Source organism: Salvelinus fontinalis, chromosome 40 (genome assembly GCF_029448725.1).
Source record: "Salvelinus fontinalis isolate EN_2023a chromosome 40, ASM2944872v1, whole genome shotgun sequence".
In the NCBI taxonomy this organism is placed as follows: domain Eukaryota; kingdom Metazoa; phylum Chordata; class Actinopteri; order Salmoniformes; family Salmonidae; genus Salvelinus; species Salvelinus fontinalis.
The window spans coordinates 13,448,758-13,470,862 of record NC_074704.1 but is presented as its reverse complement, the minus strand read 5'-3'; the positions used below and the strand labels follow the sequence as shown (position 1 = coordinate 13,470,862).

General features: G+C 43.6%; 1 protein-coding gene across 1 annotated transcript; it reads left to right on the top strand.

The window, feature by feature from the left end:
* Positions 1–228: 228 nt before the first annotated feature.
* Positions 229–14,373, top strand: LOC129839055 (zinc finger protein ZFP2-like). Its single transcript, XM_055906323.1, has 2 exons — positions 229–792; positions 10,888–14,373. The coding sequence occupies exons 1-2, from the start codon at positions 465–467 to the stop codon at positions 12,273–12,275; spliced, it is 1,716 nt and encodes a 571-aa protein (XP_055762298.1). The 5' UTR covers positions 229–464; the 3' UTR covers positions 12,276–14,373.
* Positions 14,374–22,105: the final 7,732 nt, after the last annotated feature.

Genomic DNA, 22,105 nt, shown 5'->3' with positions numbered 1-22,105 from the left:
TGCTGTAATAAACAGTTTTTTTATTCACATTAATCAATCAACACATTCCTGTCTTTGTATGTCTCAATATAATGGTATTATTTAATGAAATCCATTTACAATAATCTTTGTCTGAAAATAAAATATATTCCTCAACTGCGTTTCCCCTCCAGTCAGCAGACGGCGATGTGCGTCTTTCAGGCGATGCTGCCAGCGTGACGTATAATCTAGTGGACGGTTCTTCAGAAACAGCAAGTCAACCACCTCGGTAGCTTGCTAGCCAACATAGCCGAACGATTCAAGCTATTTATACGCTTTCGGTGTATATTAGCGACTGTGTTTTAGACACAATTCTGTCGTATCTACTTGTTAACCTATATAATTTAATATTACGTTATTTTTTATTAGTCAGCTATAGTAGCTGGCTGGTTAAGTTAGTACTAGCCTAGTCGCTAATGATAGCTAGCTAGCTAACATCCCCGACCATGAGCTCACTAAACTACTACCCTCTTGTTAAAGAAGAGGCGGTCTGCTGGACGGAGAAAGAAGCTCTGGGGCTGAACATTGTCGTGAAAGAGGAGAAGGAAGAAGATGATGTCACAGTAAAACAAGAAGTAGAGAGTGAGGCTGTTACAGTGAAAGAAGAAGAGAAAGACCTTTCAGTGAAAGAAGAGGAAGACGCTTTCAGAGTGAAAGAGGAGGAGGATCTTACAGTGAAAGAGGAGGATGCAGTTTTTGGAGTGAAGAAGGAAGGGGAGATTACTGTCACATTGAAAGATGAAGAGGAGGAAATAGGAGATCTGATTAACACCAGTAAGTACCTCCTTAAATTTGTTTTTAACTTTGGATATTCGGAGTTGGCTCGTCAATACCTCTTCAACGGAGGGCCCTAGGATGATGACTGATATGTCTAGAATCAGACGACGTAGAGAACAAGCTACCCCTTGTTTTCTCTGTTCCATTTCCAAAAAGTGACTTAACATATATATTTGAGAAGGGTCTATCTGCCGACCGCAGACTGGGGGACACTGCATGTAGTGATTTTAATGTAGAGATGTTTTACTATACAGCGTGCCCCCCAATAGTGCCATGTGAGAGTTGGGTTGGCTACACCAAAGATTATGGATATACTGACAAGATGTCTCTCCGCCCTAACAAGGGGAGTTGTTGTCCACAAAGCGGCACTGCGGGTTGTCTAGCTCCCGCCTATCCCTTCTTTGGATTGGTGGATTCATCTTGTTATTGTAATCTATTGTTTATATTCTATGAGGGTTGTTGACGTCAACCGCCTGTATTCAATGGAGAGAGATGCTAAGCTATTAGCATGAATATGCATAACGATCTGGAGACAACTCCAATAGTGTTTTTATCAAAGTTGTCGGTATGTCACTTGTCCACATAACAACTTAATCATTAAGAAACTTCTGTTAGATCAAGTAAACCTCACGTAGCAAATAAGCCATTAATTTTGTTGTTGACCAAATTTGACACTTTCCACATTGGGTTGATAATTGTTTCCAAGTAGGTTACAGTAGGATACAACCTACTGTAACCTACTTGCATGACCTAGTTACAACCTACTGTAGACTACTGTCATGATCTAGAGAGTTACAATCTACTGTAGCCTACTGGCATGACCTAGAGAGTTACAACCTACTGTAGCCTACTGGCATGACCTAGAGCGATACAACCTACTGTAACCTACTGGCATGACCTAGAGAGTTACAACCTACTGTAACCTACTGGCATGACCTATAGAGTTACAACCTACTGTAGCCTACTGGCATGACCTAGAGAGTTACAACCTACTGTAACCTACTGGCATGACCTATAGAGTTACAACCTACTGTAGCCTACTGACATGACCTAGAGAGTTACAACCTACTGTAACCTACTGGCATGACCTATAGAGTTACAACCTACTGTAACCTACTGGCATGACCTATAGAGTTACAACCTACTGTAGCCTACTGACATGACCTAGAGAGTTACAACCTACTGTAGCCTACTGGCATGACCTAGAGAGATACAACCTACTGTAGCCTACTGGCATGACCTAGAGAGATACAACCTACTGTAACCTACTGGCATGACCTAGAGAGTTACAACCTACTGTAGCCTACTGGCATGACCTAGAGAGATACAACCTACTGTAACCTACTGGCATGACCTAGAGAGATACAACCTACTGTAACCTACTGGCATGACCTAGAGAGTTATAACCTACTGTAACCTACTGGCATGACCTAGAGAGATACAACCTACTGTAACCTACTGGCATGACCTAGAGAGATACAACCTACTGTAGTCTACTTGCATGAACTACAGGGATACAACCACTGGTATGCATGCATTTCTAAACTTTTTTTCTCACTTTTATGGGGTATTGTGATGTCATTATGTCTGAAGATTGATCATTAAAAAATATGTAATCCATAAGGCTGTACTGTAACAAAATGTGGAAAAAGGGAAGGGGTCTGAATGCATGTATGTTGTATGTTCTAGGGGTGTCCCAGATTAAAAAATATATACACTGCTCAAAAAAATAAAGGGAACACTAAAATAACACATCCAAGATCTGAATGAATGAAATATTCTTATTAAATACTTTTTTCTTTACATAGTTGAATGTGCTGACAACAAAATCACACAAAAATGATCAATGTATATCAAATTTATCAACCCATGGAGGTCTGGATTTGGAGTCACACTCAAAATTAAAGTGGAAAACCACACTACAGGCTGATCCAACTTTAATGTAATGTCCTTAAAACAAGTCAAAATGAGGCTCAGTAGTGTGTGTGGCCTCCACGTGCCTGTATGACCTCCCTACAACACCTGGGCATGCTCCTGATGAGGTGACGGATGGTCTCCTGAGGGATCTCCTCCCAGACCTGGACTAAAGCATCCGCCAACTCCTGGACAGTCTGTGGTGCAACGTGGCGTTGGTGGATGGAGCGAGACATGATATCCCAGATGTGCTCAATTGGTTTCAGGTCTGGGGAACGGGCGGGCCAGTCCATAGCATCAATGCCTTCCTCTTGCAGGAACTGCTGACACACTCCAGCCACATGAGGTCTAGCATTGTCTTGCATTAGGAGGAACCCAGGGCCAACCGCACCAGCATATGGTCTCACAAGGGGTCTGAGGATCTCCTCTCGGTACCTAATGGCAGTCAGGCTACCTCTGGCGAGCACATGGAGGGCTGTGCGGCCCCCCAAAGAAATGCCACCCCACACCATGACTGACCCACCGCCAAACCGGTCATGCTGGAGGATGTTGCAGGCAGCAGAACGTTCTCCACGGCGTCTCCAGACTCTGTCACGTCTGTCACGTGCTCAGTGTGAACCTGCTTTCATCTGTGAAGAGCACAGGGCGCCAGTGGCGAATTAGCCAATCTTTGTGTTCTCTGGCAAATGCCAAACGTCCTGCACGGTGTTGGGCTGTAAGCACAACCCCCACCTGTGGACGTCGGGCCCTCATACCACCCTGATGGAGTCTGTTTCTGACCGTTTGAGCAGACACATGCACATTTGTGGCATGCTGGAGGTCATTTTGCAGGGCTCTGGCAGTGCTCCACCTGCTCCTCCTTGCACAATGGCGGAGGTAGCGGTCCAGCTGCTGGATTGTTGCCCTCCTACGGCCTCCTCCACGTCTCCTGATGTACTGGCCTGTCTCCTGGTAGCGCCTCCATGCTCTGGACACTACGCTGACAGACACAGCAAACCTTCTTGCCACAGCTCGCATTGATGTGCCATCCTGGATGAGCTGCACTACCTGAGCCACTTGTGTGGGTTGTAGACTCCGTCTCATGCTACCACTAGAGTGAAAGCACCGCCAGCATTCAAAAGTGACCAAAACATCAGCCAGGAAGCATAGGAACTGAGAAGTGGTCTGTGGTCACCACCTGCAGAACCACTCCTTTATTGGGGGTGTCTTGCTAATTGCCTATAATTTACACCTTTTGTCTATTCCATTTGCACAACAGCATGTGAAATTTATTGTCAATCAGTGTTGCTTCCTAAGTGGACAGTTTGATTTCACAGAAGTGTGATTGACTTGGAGTTACATTGTGTTGTTTAAGTGTTCCCTTTATTTTTTTGAGCAGTGTATATATATATTTTCTTTCTACCAATTGATTGGTTGAAATGTTATGATGTGTATTTTTACATATAGACACACCCCCTGTGTTGAATGTGTTTAATCAAATGAACTGTTTGTGTTGAATCAAATGAACTGTTTGTGTTGAATCAAATCAACTGTTTGTGTTGAATCAAATCAACTGTTTGTGTTGAATCAAATCAACTGTTTGTGTTGAATCAAATCAACTGTTTGTGTTGAATCAAATCAACTGTTTGTGTTGAATCAAATCAACTGTTTGTGTTGAATCATTTACATTTACATTTACATTTAAGTCATTTAGCAGACGCTCTTATCCAGAGCGACTTACAAATTGGAAAGTTCATACATATTCATCCTGGTCCCCCCGTGGGAATTGAACCCTGGTCCCCCCGTGGGAATTGAACCCACAACCCTGGCGTTGCAAGCGCCATGCTCTACCAACTGAGCCACACGGGATCAAATCAACTGTTTGTGTTGAATCAAATCAACTGTTTGTGTTGAATCAAATCAACTGTTTGTGTTGAATCAAATCAACTGTTTGTGTTGAATCTAATCAACTGTATGTGTTGAATCAAATCAACTGTTTGTGCGGAACTTGAACTGAACTGATGCTTCAAGCGTTTGATTAAATAATTAACACAAATGACTTGAGGAAGCCAGAGATCAATATAACCAGAAGGAAATAACCAACCGGCCTGCTGCTGGCCTTCCTATATTCTGACGTTATGCTCCTGAAGTTTCTGGTAAAATCTGCAAACCTTTCCCATTTCCATTTAGAGTGCCAATTTATCTGACTATTTCTATCGATCTGCGTGCCAGTTATGAACGAGTTACAACACCTGTTTGGCCCCGCCACTTCCTGGGTTGGTGAAGTGCGGTATTAAATTTAAGGAATAAATCCGAGTCTCATGCTCATCACCTGTGGAAGGCGGGGCTTCCAGCGAGGCGTGGATTTAATAGTATGTTGTACCTAGTTTCCCTCCTTCAGGGAACAGTAGTTATAGTCATAACATGTGGATTTGATAGTATGTTGAACCTAGTTTCCCACCTTCAAGGAACAGTAGTTATAGTCATAATGTTACGCTTGTCATATGATGAACTTCAACTTAAATACTGGATCTTGCTGTCGGACAGTTTTTTTGTATTCTGAAATGCATGTCTCATTTAGTGGCTCCTTATGTTACGCTGGGAAAACAGTTTCATGGACACAGAAATCCTAAATAATTTCAGAGTTTGCTAAATCAAATGGTTGTAACCGAGGGTCACCTTTATTGACAACACCCAAATGGATACTGTCATTAATGCGGTTCTTCAATAATTACACATAATTCTTAATACTGTAGCTGTTTAGTTACAGTCACATGTTCAACTATCATCAGCTGATCCAGGAAATCATTTTCTGAATGACAGTCAAATGACAAACATCACGACATGCAACAACAACCAAAATGTTTCTTCATTCATTACTTCATTTATTACATTATTGTCTGCTTGATTTACAGTAGGGTCTCGTTAGTCTGTTTGGACACAGAGATACTTAGCTCATAATGTGTAGAGAACTGTTCCTTGATGGATAGTCTATTGTACAACACACAGAGCTATTTTCCTTTATTCCGGATATTTAGAATGACAACACATTACAGAGTAGCCTAGTGGAATTATTCACAAAATTATCTGGTGATCAGGTTATGAAATGTCATGACAAAGACAGCTGACCGGAGGGAATAGACCCCAATGGGGCTGTAATGGGCTAGCTACCCATGTTGGCAGTCTCCGACGCTGCTTCAGTATGTTGGAGACACCCGCTAAGTGCTACTGAAAGTCAACAAAGGAACATACCCCTAGAGCCTGCGAGAGCTGGGGCGCAAGATGGCTCAACGACTGATCACACGGCTACGGACCCAGGAATGGAAACGACTACGAGTAGGAACACAGCACATGAGACAACCATAACAGCAGCAGGACACACACTTCAGGTGTGCAGCTGTGGTTGGGAGAGAGTAACATCGGCAAGGGGGTTAAGGATCCATCAAGGGAGGAAAAGGTGCTTGATAGAGCAGAGACAGGGACCTCGCATTGACCAGTACTTCTTACGAAGCAGCCAGTCAAATCAGTCGAATGAAGCACAGCGACGGGACGCAAACCAAAGTTCGCAGAGCATCAGCACCCCTGTAACAGAGGAGGATAACACAAGCACAGAAATGCCGGTGGATGAACTCACCCAACCACAGAGACCTCTAAAAGAGGAAAAGGTCAAAGGGCACAGACCGAGTGTGAAGTGGCCCCAAGCTGTTGAAAAGAGAGAGTGGGAAACAATCAACAACGACCTGACAAAAATCTTGGAACAACAGGTAGGAACAGCAGAGAAAAAGCTTGAAAGGATGGGAGACATTATCTACCACTACGGAGAAGAGCGCTTTGGAGTAAACGAAAGGAGAAGTGGCAAGACACCACCCGCGCCAGCCAAATCTAGGAGGCAGCAAGAGATCGAGATACTTGTCAGAGAGAGAAGGCAGCTGAGAAAGCAGTGGAAGAAGGCCTCTGATGCAGAGAGAGAAGGTCTCATGCTACTCCAAGCAGACATCAAATGTCGGCTGGCAACCTTGCGAAGAGCGGAAAACTTAAGGAAACTTCGTAGGAAGAAGGAACACTCAAGAACACGGTTCTATAAAAACCCCTTTAAGTTTGTCAAAGACCTCTTCGCAAAGGAAAAGTGCGGAATCCTAAAAACTCCAAAGCCAGAACTGGAAGAACATCTGGAAAAGGTCCACCAGGACACGAAAAGGCATGAGCAGATAATCATCCCACATGACATCCCACCTATTCAACCACCAGAATTCAATCTGGACACTGACCCTCCAAAATGGAAGGAAGTAGAGAACGTTGTCCGACGAGCAAGAGCGGCCTCGGCTCCTGGGCCTAATGGAGTACCATATAAGCTCTACAAGAACGCCCCGGATGTTCTACGGTTTCTTTGGAGGCTCATGAGGATAGTGTGGCAGAAGGAAATAATACCAAAGGCATGGCGAAGGGCTGGTGGTGTGCTAATCCCGAAAGAGAAGGATGCGACAGACATCAGTCAATTCCGACCAATCTCCCTTCTCAACGTCGAAGGGAAGATCTTTTTCAGTATAATAGCACAGAGGCTGTCCACTTACCTGGAAAGGAACAAGTACATTGATACATCTGTACAGAAAGCAGGCATTCCTGGTTTCTCTGGTTGCCTGGAACATACTAGTATGATTTGGCACCAGATCCAAACAGCTAAGAGAGACAAGAGAGACCTCTATGTCATCTTCCTCGACCTGGCCAATGCCTTTGGCTCAGTTCCCCATGAACTCCTCTGGGAATCCTTCAACTTTTTCCACGTACCAGAACCCATCACTACACTGGTAAAGGCCTATTTCCAAGACCTGCAATTGTGTTTCACAACACCTGACTTCACAACAACATGGCAGTGCTTGGAAGTGGGCATAATGGCAGGCTGTACAATTTCACCTCTGGCCTTCACTATGGCCATGGAAGTCATCATCAGGGCATCGAGATGGGTGGTCGGCGGTGAGAGAACTAAGGAAGGGCTCCGTCTCCCACCTATCCGAGCATACATGGATGACATGACTACACTGACCACCACTGCAGCATGCACCAGGCGGCTACTTGCAAAACTGCAGGATAACATCAAGTGGGCCCGGATGAAAATCAAGCCAAGCAAATCTCGAAGCATCTCCATAGTCAAGGGACAGCTTAAAGATGTGAGGTTCTGCATTGGAGATGACCCGATACCAACGGTGTCTGAGCAACCCGTCAAGAGCCTGGGTAGATGGTACAACGAAAGCCTCCGAGATAAAGATCAAGTGCAGCAAGTAAGACAGGACATCGCCGACGGACTTGAGAACATCAACAAGACCCTACTGCCTGGGAAGCTCAAGCTTTGGTGCCTACAGTTTGGACTTCTCCCCCGGGTAATGTGGCCACTCACCATCTATGAGGTCCCAATAACAACAGTGGAGAAGATGGAGCGAACCATTACCTCATACGTGAAGAAATGGCTGGGTGTCCCACGATGCCTGAGTAACATCGGCCTCTATGGCAAAGGGGTCCTTGAACTACCTCTTACAAGTCTAACGGAGGAGTACAAGTGCTCTAAAGTAAGACTTCAGATGACATTGAAGGACTCCAAAGACCAGACCATCAGCAAGGCTGCACCTCCCCTACAAACTGGACGGAAATGGACATCATCCAAGGCTGTGCAGCAAGCAATATCAGCCCTGAGACACCAAGACATTGTGGGGAATATCCAGCATGGAAGAGGAGGCTTTGGCCTGGCAGCAAGCAAACCAACGTTCCATAAGGCAACAACATCTGAACGCAGGAAGCTGGTGGTCGAGGAGGTGCGCAGACAGGAGGAGACTGCAAGAAGTGCAAAGGCTATCTCTCTTGCTAAACAAGGGCAATGGACGCGGTGGGAAGGCCTGGAGAGGAGAAAGATCAACTGGAGTGAGCTTTGGCAAATGGAGGCAAGCAACATCAGCTTCATCATAAGAGCTTTTTATGATGTGCTTCCATCACCAAAAAACCTACATCAATGGTATGGCGAGGACCCGACCTGCCCCCTCTGCCCAGCTCCAGCAACTCTCAGGCATATAATGACAGGTTGCAAGACCAGCCTCTCACAAGGCCGCTACAAATGGAGGCACAATCAGGTCCTCAAGAGCCTGGCTGCAGCACTTGAGACCAAGAGGAGTGCAACCAATTCATTACCTCCAAAAACAAGCAATCCCGTCAAAACAACAACATTCATCCGGGAGGGACAGAAAAGGCCCAAGCATCCTCCTACAAAGCCAGAAACTGGACACCTAGGCATGGCCCGGGAATGGAAGATGCTTGTCGATATTGGCCAGCAACTCATTTTTCCACCTGAGATTGCTTCTACCAACCTTAGGCCAGACATGGTACTCTGGTCCCCTTCACGAAAGGCTGTGTACATCATAGAGCTCACAGTCCCGTGGGAAAACTCTGTTGAAGAGGCCTACGAGCGTAAGAAACTGCGTTACACAGAGTTGGCAGCAGACGCAACTCAGCGTGGCTGGAATGCAAAAGTCTGGCCAGTTGAAGTGGGATGCAGAGGATTCGTGGCTTCTTCCACCATCAGGTTGCTGTAAGAACTTGGAATCCATGGACAGGCTCTGCGGCAGACCGTCAGAGCAGTTTCTCAAGCAGCTGAAAGAGGCAGCCAGTGGATCTGGATCAAACGGAAGGACCCTTGCTGGGCTATAATTTCATGACCCCCCCCCCCCCCCCCCCCACCTGAGAACCCAATTCAGATCCATCCAACTTGAGGAGGGCATATGAGGTATGCGGTCAGCTGTAGGGCTGGCTCAGGGAAGAGGACACCCCTGCCTTGCATAGTCCCATGGGAAATATTAATTGGGCATGGGACACAAGCTAAGGCTTGATCACCCTTTAGTTGGCCACCTTTGATGAGGGTGTTTAGTGATTAAAGGCCGAAACACCCACTGATTCGACGGCACACTACTGAGGATGTGTCCCAAAATTGACATCTTAACCCAGTCTAAGAAATAAACCTCCCATGCCACTTTGTCAACATCACGGCAAATCTCATGTGAGTGCATACCATCTATTGGCACAATGGACAGTTTCAACATCTCGTCCCGTGTTTTATGATTCTTCTATAATGTTATTGTCTGCTTGATTTCCAGTAGGGTCTTGTTAGTCTGTTTGGAAATCGAGATACTTAGCTAATAATGTGTAGAGAACTGTTCGTTGATGGATAGGCTATTGTACAACACACAGAGCTATTGTCCTTTATTCAGGACATTTAGAATGACAACACATTACAGAGTAGCCTAGTGGGATTATTCACAAAATGATCTGGTTATGAAATGTCATGGCAGACATTTTAGTTTCCATGTTTCACCTGAAATATTAAACGATTTATAATCCTAGGTCTGTTGTTATTAGGTGAAGTTATGGGTCCTACAGTAGGTCTATGTTACTGTTTGGTGAAGTTATGGCTGATGTTAAAGCTAGCCAAAAGAGCATTTTACTGGTTAAGTGTTTTTTAAGTATATAGCAGTTGATTTGCGACAAAAACACAAACATACACAAACATATTAACCAGGACATTCAAGCGAGCCTTACAATTATAATCCAAAAGTAGTGTGAAATGCACTCATAAGCAACCTGGAAAATGGAGGTTATTTTTGCTGTCAGCCTATGAGAACTCCCCTGAGTTTTCCCCCCACGGTGGTGAATTAGTGAATAGACACAGAACTTAATGTGAGTTTCCTTGAGTAGCATCCTGATCTTGCGCTGATAGTGCGCTGTCATATTCAGAATACTTTGTGGAAAACTAAAATCTTTGCTCACCATTTTTGCTCCAGGCAGATATACTACATCCATAACTGTCGGTTTCCTCATTAGCAGGGAGGTGTTTCTGCATTCAAATTTTTTGTGCATTGCCCTCGTGCTGCAATTTTAGCAAACACAGAAAAGGGCCTACATTGGAGACCAATAGTTGTCTGGCACACTGCTTAGGATTTCAACAACTTGAGTAACTTATTTCTAGTTACCACTAATGTGAAAACAAGACAAACTATGACTTGTTGCTAACTTGACTGTCTTAATTGTCAAATAATTTAACAGATGTCAATTGTTGTACAACTTCATGGTAATGCATTGGGCATCATCTTTTACCTCAAATTAACAGTGGATTTCTGCTGTTGTTGGCCTTTAACCATCTGTCTGACTTTGTCATTCACACAGGAGAGAGGCGGGACTATCGTGGATCCTCTGGGAAGTCTCAACAACATCATGATGCTGACGAGGCAGAGAAGAGTCTCTCCAGATCAGAACTCCTCAAGAAACACCAGCAGAGACCCACAGGGAAGAAATCTCACTGCTGCTCTGACTGTGGGATAAGATTCAACTCTTCACTAGACCTTAAAATACATCAAAGAATTCACACTGGAGAGAAACCCCATGGCTGTGATCAATGTGGGAAGAGTTTTACTGAGTCAAGCTGTCTCACTATACATCAGAGAATACACACAGGAGAGAAATCATACAGCTGTGATCAATGTGGAAAGGGTTTCAGTACATCTCGCTATCTAACTATACACCAGAGAACACACACAGGAGAGAAACCGTATAGCTGTGATCAATGTGGAAAGTGTTTCGGTACATCTCGCTATCTAACTATACACCAGAGAACACACACAGGAGAGAAGCCTTATACCTGTGATCAATGTGGGAAGAGTTTTACTCTGCTAAACAGCCTGATAGTACACCAGCGGACACACACAGGAGAGAAACCTTTTAGCTGTGATCAATGTGGGAAGAGTTTTACTACATCTAGCTATCTAACTATACACCAGAGAACACACACAGGAGAGAAACGATATAGCTGTGATCAATGTGGAAAGGGTTTCGGTACATCTGGCTGTCTGACAAAACACCAGAGAACACACACAGGAGAGAAACCTTATAGCTGTGGTCAATGTGGAAAGAGTTTTACTCAGTCAACCAGCCTGACATCACACCAGAGAACACACACAGGAGAGAAAGCTTATAGCTGTGATCAATGTGGGAAGAGTTTTGGTACATCTGGCCGTCTGGCAACACACCGGAGAACACACACAGGAGAGAAACCTTATAGCTGTGATCAATGTGGGAAGAGTTTTGGTACATCTGGCCGTCTGGCAACACACCGGAGAACACACACAGGAGAGAAAACTTATAGCTGTGATCAATGTGTGAAGAGTTTTGGTACATCTGGCTGTTTGACAAAACACCGGAGAACACACACAGGAGAGAAGCCTTATAGCTGTACTCAATGTGGGAAGAGTTTTACTCATTCAACCAGCCTGAAATTACACCAGAGAGCACACACAGGAGAGAAGCCTTATAGCTGTAATCAATGTGGGAAGAGTTTTTCTTCATCTGGCCTTCTGACTGTACACCAGAGAATACACATAGGAGAGAAACCTTATAGCTGTGATCAATGTGGGAGAAGTTTTACTCAGCTAAGCAGCCTGGTATCTCACCAGAGAACACACACAGGAGAGAAACCTCATAGCTGTAATCAATGTGGGATGAGATACTCTGATAAAAGATCTCTGACTAAACATCAGAAAATACATGGTGTTTCATGATATCAATGAAATAAGGTAGAATGTTTTTAATATTGTGGAAGTATTTTAGTCACGTCACAATATAGAATGTTTTAACATTGTAGTAGCAGTATTCTAATGATGTCACAATGTAGAATGTTTTAACATTGTAGTAGGAGTGTGTTAATGATGTCACAATGTAGAACCCTAAACATTTGCTTTGAATTGAAAGAGTACTATTTATGAGATTTAACAAAAAGTGACTAACAAAAAAAGAGTTTTGATTCAAGTTGGTGACCCGCTTGAATCAAAATGCAACACTTCAAAATGTTTAGGTTCTCAATATATCCCAAACTGTTTGTACATATTGGTTATTGATTTGGACATGTTAAAACTGTGTTTTGACATTGCGCTATTCCCATTTAGCCAAATGTCATTGAAAAGACGTTGAAAATAACACTTCCTGACTTCCAATATACATTCGGTTGAAAGTGAAAGTTCAAAAGATGTATTTTGGGGGATTTTTTCAATGACTTAACTTAATTTCAAGGTCCTTGCAGCCTATACACATGGACGCAGTACAATAAATTGGTCTATAATCAATTTTATTAACAATCTTACATCACTCCAGAATTTCTTGACAACATTCAAATGCTAATTGTCTTTATTCCACTACTGAAGAAGCATGCCTCAAATCACCTCATATTTCAAACATTCAGCCTGACAAAAGATACATTTTATTATTCCATGCATCACCCTTAAGTGAAGTATTGCCAATACATATTAACAAAGGGGTGAACATTTGGTTTTGATATTTCATATTTACAATTCATGTAACATTTAGTAATCATAATTATTTATGCAACCAACTGACAATTTTTGGGTACAATTATATTGAAATTGTTATCCTGCTTTTAGAATATCAGGGATCATTCTCAGATGTACCAACACAAATGTACTAGAGCAGGACATTGGGGACTGGGCCCCGATCCAACAACATGCCTATCGAGATATTGCAGGAGTTTGCTCTTGAAATCAGACATGACTAATACAATTTGATTTGAGTTCCAAGGGGATGAGAGTTCTAGAAGCTATTGAGTGTTAGGATTCTATAGAAAGAAAAAGGAGAAAAAAATGATATGATTGTATATTATTATTTAGAAGTACGTGTTTTTTCTTGTTTTTAATTGTTGACAGCCAGTAGACACCATGTTTATATTGTAAAAGGTGAAGCATTGTAGTTGATTATAATGTGAAATGGAAGTTGTGTTCTGTTGGTTGTAAGCAAACTTGTCCAACAAAAATATAGGATATATTTGTTGTCTTAAGGGGGAAGGTGTTACAGGCTTTGGTTTTTCCATTTATGTTTTGAGGTTGGACTTTAGCTCGTTGGCACGTTTAGCACGTATAGCTCGTTAGCACGTAGGACGCACTGATTGGTGTCACCTCTTTAGTCAGTATGTGTTGCACCTGTGCTGGCTTGTCCATCTCATTAGTGGGAAGGTGTTTCACCTGAGCTGGTCCAGGTTCTATTTAAGAGTGTCTGGCCCAGTGCTCCAGTTGTCTTGATAGATGTGGAGAGTCAACACCTTTAGTTGCTTCACCTTTTTCGTTTGCTTCCTGTTTTTAAGTTTGTGGGTTTTTCTTTTGTTTGCTTCTTCTTGGGCAGATTTAGTGGGTCTCATGGTGGGTGTCTTTTAGGTCCCAGTTGTTGTTACTTGTCAATTTTCAGTGGACACCCCCATAGTGTCTATCAGAGCCCCTCCTAAAAAACAAGCTTGTATTTTGGGTTGGATATTGCATCCAATTAATATTTTAATCAATGGCATTTCCTTAGAATGTTCATTAGTCTTTCAGTTGTTAGTCTTCTGTTTGATGTGTACTAAATATTTCTGTTTATTTTCATTGGTTTTTCCTGTGAAGCCATTGTGTTGCATCATGTCTGAAATATGCTGTATAAATAAAGCTTGATTTGATTTCAACAAATGAACTCAATGATGAACCCAATGACCAATCAACAGACTCTTGGTCCCTCTTAGTATGAAAAACAGTATCACTTTTCCAGCCTGCTGAAGGCGTGGTGGAGTGGTAAACACCACCCCCGGCTCTACCAGGGGCTTGAGGTGGTCTCCCACAGCTCTGCTTATGTCATGTTCTGTGGCCTTGCCGTTCCCTTTCTTGACTGTCCCTGTAATACAGAAACACATTTAGTCATATTAAATAAAACACTCAAAGTAATGGATGTGGAGCATCTACAGCCTCAGTTACACCTCGCACCTAAATGTGACTTCTGTCATCTGATCACTCCAAGCTGCATTAGGTCTGGATGCACAAAAGTCACGATGTGCTGCATTAGGTTTAGATCTGCCAGGATGGGCATTGTGTTCGGAATTTGAGTCTGGCCTTCGAATATGCATAAGCAATGTAAAGAGATGGGGTGAATGAGTGGGGAAAAGTACATTTGTCACAAATTACCTTCATAATATCAAAGAACAAATGCATGTGCCTGAGGGGAAATTAACTTTCATACAGCCAAAAGGGGTGAGAAATTACACCAATATCAGTGGACAGTTTGCACTAATGTAAATTAACATGGATGATGGAACATATTCCCTTTTGCTTATGTGATGAACCACTAAGGGGACATAAATATTTGCCATCTAAACCATGTGTGACCTCTCACCTCTGGCTGTAGAAGTGTTCTTCCAAACCAGTCCCTCAACAGCTCTCTGACTGAGCTCCACCCTCACTGGGTCTTCAGAGGAGAAGAAGACTGAGGAGGGATGGAAGGATGAATGGATCAGTCCGTCAATAAAGTGTAGAGCTGCTGTCTGACAAAATCCCTATTTTAGTAGTTCATTAAAGTAAATAAGGCTTTATGACTGCTGAATACCAACTATCAATCACTTAGATCATGTATTTTCAGGTAGAGATACATCCTTGGGACGTCCCTAGCCCGTTGAAGTTGACATTTAAAATGGTTAAGGTTAGGGTTTAGGGTAGGGATGTCCCAAGGATCCCAGATAGCATTGACCATTGTGCATTCTTCTGTCTCTTTTACATAGCAGGTGATGGGTTCTGACTTCTGTACTTTTAAATATGAAATATCCTTATTATGTGAAATTGAATGAAACAATAATGTATGTTGATGCTAATATGATGTACAATATTCCATTATGTTTCTATATGATAACTATAGAGTAATATATTTAATATGATGTACAATATTCCATGATGTTTCTATATGATAACAATAGCCTAATATGCCATATACCATTTTTAAAAGTTTCATTAATTAATTTTTATTAACTTAATTATTATGATTCAAGGTCAGTTCACCATCTCACCTCATACTGTATTGGAGCAGCAGCAGCTGACTGCCCAGTTCAACGTCAGTTCACCGTCTCACCTCATACTGTATTGGAGCAGCAGCAGCTGACTGCCCGGTTCAACGTCAGTTCACCGTCTCATTTCATACTGTATTGGAGCAGCAGCAGATGACTCCCCAGTTCAACATCAGTTCACCGTCTCACCTCATACTGTATTGGAGCAGCAGCAGCTGACTGCCCGGTTCACCGTCAGTTCACCGTCTCACCTCATACTGTATTGGAGCAGCAGCAGCTGACTGCCCGGTTCAACATCAGTTCACCATCTCACCTCATACTGTATTGGAGCAGCAGCAGCTGATTGTCCAGTTCACCGTCAGTTCACGTCTCACCTCATACTGTATTGGAGCAGCAGCAGCTGACTGCCCGGTTCAACATCAGTTCACCGTCTCACCTCATACTGTATTGGAGCAGCAGCATCTGACTGCCCGGTTCAACGTCAGTTCACCGTCTCACCTCATACTGTATTGGAGCAGCAGCAGCTGACCGTTGATGCTAATCAGCATGTTTGAATCTGAGAGTAAATAGAGCCGACTACACTCTAAAAATGAAGGGTTCAACCGGAGTTGTTCTCAGATCCCCTTAGAACCGCAGGGTTCTTGGTCAATGAAAAACAGCCCCAAAAGGTTCTTCAAAGAACTTGTTAGAAGGTGGGTTCATCGAGGAACCTCCGTTGTTGCTGGACTTCTTAGGGAACTTCGCAATTACAACTGAAAACGATTTTGACCAGTTTGGATGCAACAACGGTTAAAAAGGTTAAGTTGGGTTGATGTTTGGCTCTGAATATGTCTCGAAATAATTTATTATAATAATATAACATACTAATGAATAACGAAGACAATGATGGTTCTCTGTGAATAGCTTCCATAACGTTACTTTAGTTAATTACCGTAAATATTAGAAAGCCGGGGTGACCGTCGGCGTTGTATGAGCTACAGTACAGTACGGTTATCTAGCTAGCTAACGTTATGTCCTAACTAAACACAACTAGGTTTGGATTATTTCATGAACTATATTCTTTACCAAATATTGTATATCGTTTCCATAAAGCCAACATGGCTTTACACTCATTAACGTAAGTTTCCAATCTAGAGCAGTTCTCACTTTTGTGATAATGAACTAGCTAACGTTAACTAAATAACTAAGGATGGTGACTTGTCCAGACGAGATGGTCCAACGAACTGAATCGTCAATGGAGGTCTTCCTCTTTATATAGTCTGCTACAGCATGCAATACTATTAACTCACAAGGGGGCATAACGTTACATGTACAATACTATCCCATTTTGGAAACGTTACATGTACAGTCCTATCCCATTTTGGAAACGTTACATGTACGTTCCCTCCCTGTGGAGGGAATTTAATATCTTAGATGGTAGCTGTAGATGGGATTCAAATGCATAATGGTATTAATACAGTGTCTAGACTACCTCTTTTGTATAAATGCCCTTCAGAATCCAAACACAAGTATTGCCATGCAACAAAATTTTGCGTATAATCTTTCAAGTCAGCCTGATAAAATATTGAACAATTTGTGTACAAAGATATCTTGAAATGTGATATTAGGCCTGTATGGCAGAACTGTATTGGCTAGTGCGTTCTCCAATATTTTCTTCTATTTTACTTTCGATTGTATGTCGATGCCATTTATCTTTCAATATATATATATTTTAAATGCTTGTAAGACTATTTTTTGACACATTTTCTCTTCCTTTGAAATTCTTATAAGACAGAACATGGACACAATGCAATTGGGATCAAGAAGAAGGTACGAATATGTTGTAGGACAGCTGCATTTGAAGTGTACATTTAACCTACATAGCAGTCAATACAAACTGACAGCTCTTAGCATACAAATGTGTACAAATGATCTTTTCAGATCTTCTCAGAAATGAATCAAGTCCAGGGATTTGATATAAAAGGGATAGGAAGGGATATAGACAAAAAGATAATTCAAGGACTATCAGAGGTCGAGAGGCGAGGCAGGGGTGAGGACATCATCCTGCTATTATGACAGTCCCTGAAGGACAATACAGAAGAGGGATTTGCTCGTATTCCTTCCCTTTCTCTAATATATTTTGTAATGAAATTAGCAAGTGTAGTAAGATCATTGCTTTACTTTACTAGGACTGGAGACCACAGCAGTGATTCTGCTCTTGCCCTACCTCTTCAATGAGGACCCGAGTGGCCTTTATGTCCGTGACAAGGTATGCCTATGCACCAATCATCTGTTTCTTCATAAACATAGGTGTGCATGCTTATATAAAACTACAGCTGAACATTTGTTATGTTCTTTGTTAATTGTATGTGTAATAATCTTTTCTTACTTTTGTTGACACAGATTTCACCGCGCTTCACTACTTTACTGCACATCGGCGGAAATCTATTTCACCATGAGTGAAATCCCGCTGGCCTTTGATGGGGGAGAACATCCACGCCCTCGAGGACGTCCCCACGGGACTTGGGGCTCCGCTAGGGCTGTATTTTTTATTTTCCCTTACATTTCCACCTCCTTGCACAAAGGCGGGGGTAGCGGTCCTGCTGCTGGGTTGTTGCCCTCCTACGGCCTCCTCCACGTCTCCTGATGTACCGGCCTGTCTCCTGGTAGCGCCTCCATGCTCTGGACACTACGCTGACAGACACAGCAAACCTTTTTGCCACAGCTCGCATTGATGTGCCATCCTGGATGAACTGCACTACCTGAGCCACTTGTGTGGGTTGTAGACTCTGTCTCATAATACCACTAGAGTGAGAGCACCGCCAGCATTCAAAAGTGACCAAAACATCAGCCAGGAAGCATAGGAACTGAGAAGTGGTCACCACCTGCAGAATCACTCCTTTTTTGGGGGTGTCTTGCTAATTGCCTATAATTTCCACCTTTTGTCTATTCCATTTGCACAACAGCATGTGAAATTTATTGTCAATCAGTGTTGCTTCCTAAGTGGACAGTTTGATTTCACAGAAGTGTGATTGTCTTGGAGTTACATTGTGTTGTTTAAGTGTTTCCTTTATTTTTTTGAGCAGTGTACAATCGTATTATTTTTCTCTCCTTTTTCTTTCTATAGAATCCTAAAACTCACTAGCTTCTAGAACTCTCGTCTTCCTAAAACTCACTAGCTTCTTGAACTCTCCTCTTCCTAAAACTCACTAGCTTCTAGAACTCTCATCCCCTTGGAACGAGCCCAAACAAAACTCATCTCCAAAACGGAGACGCAGTCAAAAGAAATTGTGATCCATGGCAACGCACTGGCTAAACGCAAAACATTTTGACTGCCCACCCTTGAGACAATCAGCAACCAAGTTGTCCTCACCACGGACATGTCTGATTTCAAGAGGAAACTCCTGCAATATCCATAGTAACTTTCCACCTAACTGCAGAGCTTCTCTCTCTTTTCAGGGTTCACTAGATAGGCATGTTGTTGGATCGGGGCCCAGTCCCCAATGTCATGCTCTAGTACATTTGGGTTGGTACAATCTGAGAATTAACCTTGATATTCTAAAAGCAGGGCAACAATGTCAATATAATTGTACCCAAAATATTTTAGTTGGTTGCATGAATGAATATCACTACTAAATGTTACATGAAATGTAAATATGAAATATTTGATTGCATAGTTGCTAGGTGGTATAGCCCAATGTCAAAACACAGTTTTAACGTGTCCAAATCAATAACCAATATGCAGAAACAGTTTGGGATGAATTGAAAACCTAACATGTTGTATATACACAAACATCTCCCACGATAATTGTATTTTTTTTAAACAAGCTCCTTATAAACTGCACAAGCACAAAAAACTATTGTGTTGACAAGTAGCAATAAATCACTGATATTGATTAGGGGGGAAATTAGGTTGTACGTGCTGTTGAAACTAAAAACAAAAAAAACATGGATATGGGAGATATCTTTAACCTCACTGATTAGAGGAGAACCTGCAGAAGACAGTCAGCTACAGTTTAGAGTGATGTATTTAAATTTAGGGGTCGCTAAACAAAGGAACCCAACACTTATTTGTCATCACTCATCGATATCCTGTTGAAATAATTTGTGCAAGAGGAGGGAGATGAGGTTGCACGTCCTGTTAAAACTAACAGCTCAAAAACCACACAGAATCTGGGAGTAATGTGTACATCCCTGGTTAGAGGACAACTTGTAGAAAACAGATTGCTACATTTTGAAGTGTTGCATTTTGATTAAAGTGGGTCACCAACGTGGGAAGTGTAACAGGGACAAACGTTTAGGCTTCTACATTGTGACATCATTAAAATACTCCTACTACAATGTTTAAACATTCTACATTGTGACATCATTAAAATACTCCTACTACAATGTTAAAACATTCTCCATTGTGACATCATTAAAACACTCCTACTACAATGTTGAACCATTCTACATTGTGTCATTATTTCATTGATATCATGAAACTACTCCTTCATGTATTTTATGTTTAATCAGAGATCTTTTATCAGAGTATCTCTTCCCCTGTGTGTGTCCGCTTGTGTATATTCAGGCTGTTTGGCAAAGTAAAACTCTTCCCACATTGATCACAGCTATATGATTTCTCTCCCGTGTGTGTTCTCCGGTGTTTTGTTGGAGAGCCAGATGTAGAAAAACTCTTCCCACATTGATCACAGCACGGATTCTCTCCTGTGTGTGTTCTCTGGTGTATAGTTAGATAGCTAGAAGTAGAAAAATTCTTCCCACATTGATTACAGCTATAAGTTCTCTCTCGAGTGTTTGTTCTCCGGCGTTTTGTTAGAGAGCCAGTGTCACGATCGTCTTCTTGTGATTGATTGGACCAAGGCGCAGCGTATGCAAAATGCATCTCTTTATTTTGTAAGAGAGGGAAAAACCACGAAACAAACACTATACACAAACTAACCAAAACAACAAACGACCGTGAAGCTACAAACGCAAGTGCACACACAAACTACTTACGTTCAACATAGACATAGACAATTTCCCACAAAAAGCTAAAGCCTATGGCTGCCTTAAATATGGCTCCCAATCAGAGACAACAATAACCAGCTGTCTCTGCTTGAGAACCAATTCAGGCAACCACAGACTTTCCTAGACACCTACACTGAACACTAACCCATCTACTCTATTTAACCCCCTAAACCATACAACACCCTAGACAATACAAAAACACACAAACTTCCCCATGTCACACCCTGACCTACCTAAAATAATAATGAAAACAAAGATAACTAAGGCCAGGGTGTGACATAAGGGGGGGGTTAAGGTGCGAACTCCGGGCGCACCAGCACAAAGTCTAGGGGAGGGTCTGGGTGGGCGTCTGTCCACGGTGGCGGCTCTGGCACTGGTCGTGGTCCCCACCCACCCATAGTCACTACCCGCTTTCGTAGCCTCCTCCAAATGGCCACCCTCCACATCAACCCCACTGGATTAAGAGGCAGCACCGGACTAAGGGGCAGCACCGGACTAAGGGGCAGCACCGGACTAAGGGGCAGCACCGGACTAAGGGGCAGCACCGGACTAAGGGGCAGCACCGGACTAAGGGGCAGCACCGGACTAAGGGGCAGCACCAGGATAAGGGGCAGCACCGGACTAAGGGGCAGCACCAGGATAAGGGGCAGCACCAGGATAAGGGGCAGCACCAGGATAAGGGGCAGCACCAGGATAAGGGGCAGCTCCGGACTGAGGGACGGCAGCTCCGGACTGAGGGACGGATCCTGGCTGGATGGCGGATCCTGGCTGGCTGGCTCTGGTGGATCCTGGCTGGCTGGCGGATCCTGGCTGGCTGGCACTGGCGGATCCTGGCTGGATGACGGCTCATGGCTGGCTGACGGATCTGGCTGCTCATGGCTGGCTGACGGATCTGGCTGCTCATGGCTGGCTGACGGATCTGGCTGCTCATGGCTGGCTGACGGATCTGGCTGCTCATGGCTGGCTGACGGATCTGGCTGCTCATGGCTGGCTGACGGATCTGGCTGCTCATGGCTGGCTGACGGATCTGGCTGCTCATGGCTGGCTGACGGATCTGGCTGCTCATGGCTGGCTGACGGATCTGGCTGCTCATGGCTGGCTGACGGATCTGGCTGCTCATGGCTGGCTGACGGATCTGGCTGCTCATGGCTGGCTGACGGATCTGGCTGCTCATGGCTGGCTGACGGATCTGGCTGCTCATGGCTGGCTGACGGATCTGGCTGCTCATGGCTGGCTGACGGATCTGGCTGCTCATGGCTGGCTGACGGATCTGGCTGCTCATGGCTGGCTGACGGATCTGGCTGCTCATGGCTGGCTGACGGATCTGGCTGCTCATGGCTGGCTGACGGATCTGGCTGCTCATGGCTGGCTGGCGGCTCTGGCTGCTCATGGCTGGCTGGCGGCTCTGGCAGATCCTGTCTGGTTGGCGGCTCTGGCAGATCCTGTCTGGTTGGCGGCTCTGGCAGATCCTGTCTGGTTGGCGGCTCTGGCAGATCCTGACTGACGAATGGCTCTAGCGGCTCCTGACTGACGAACGGC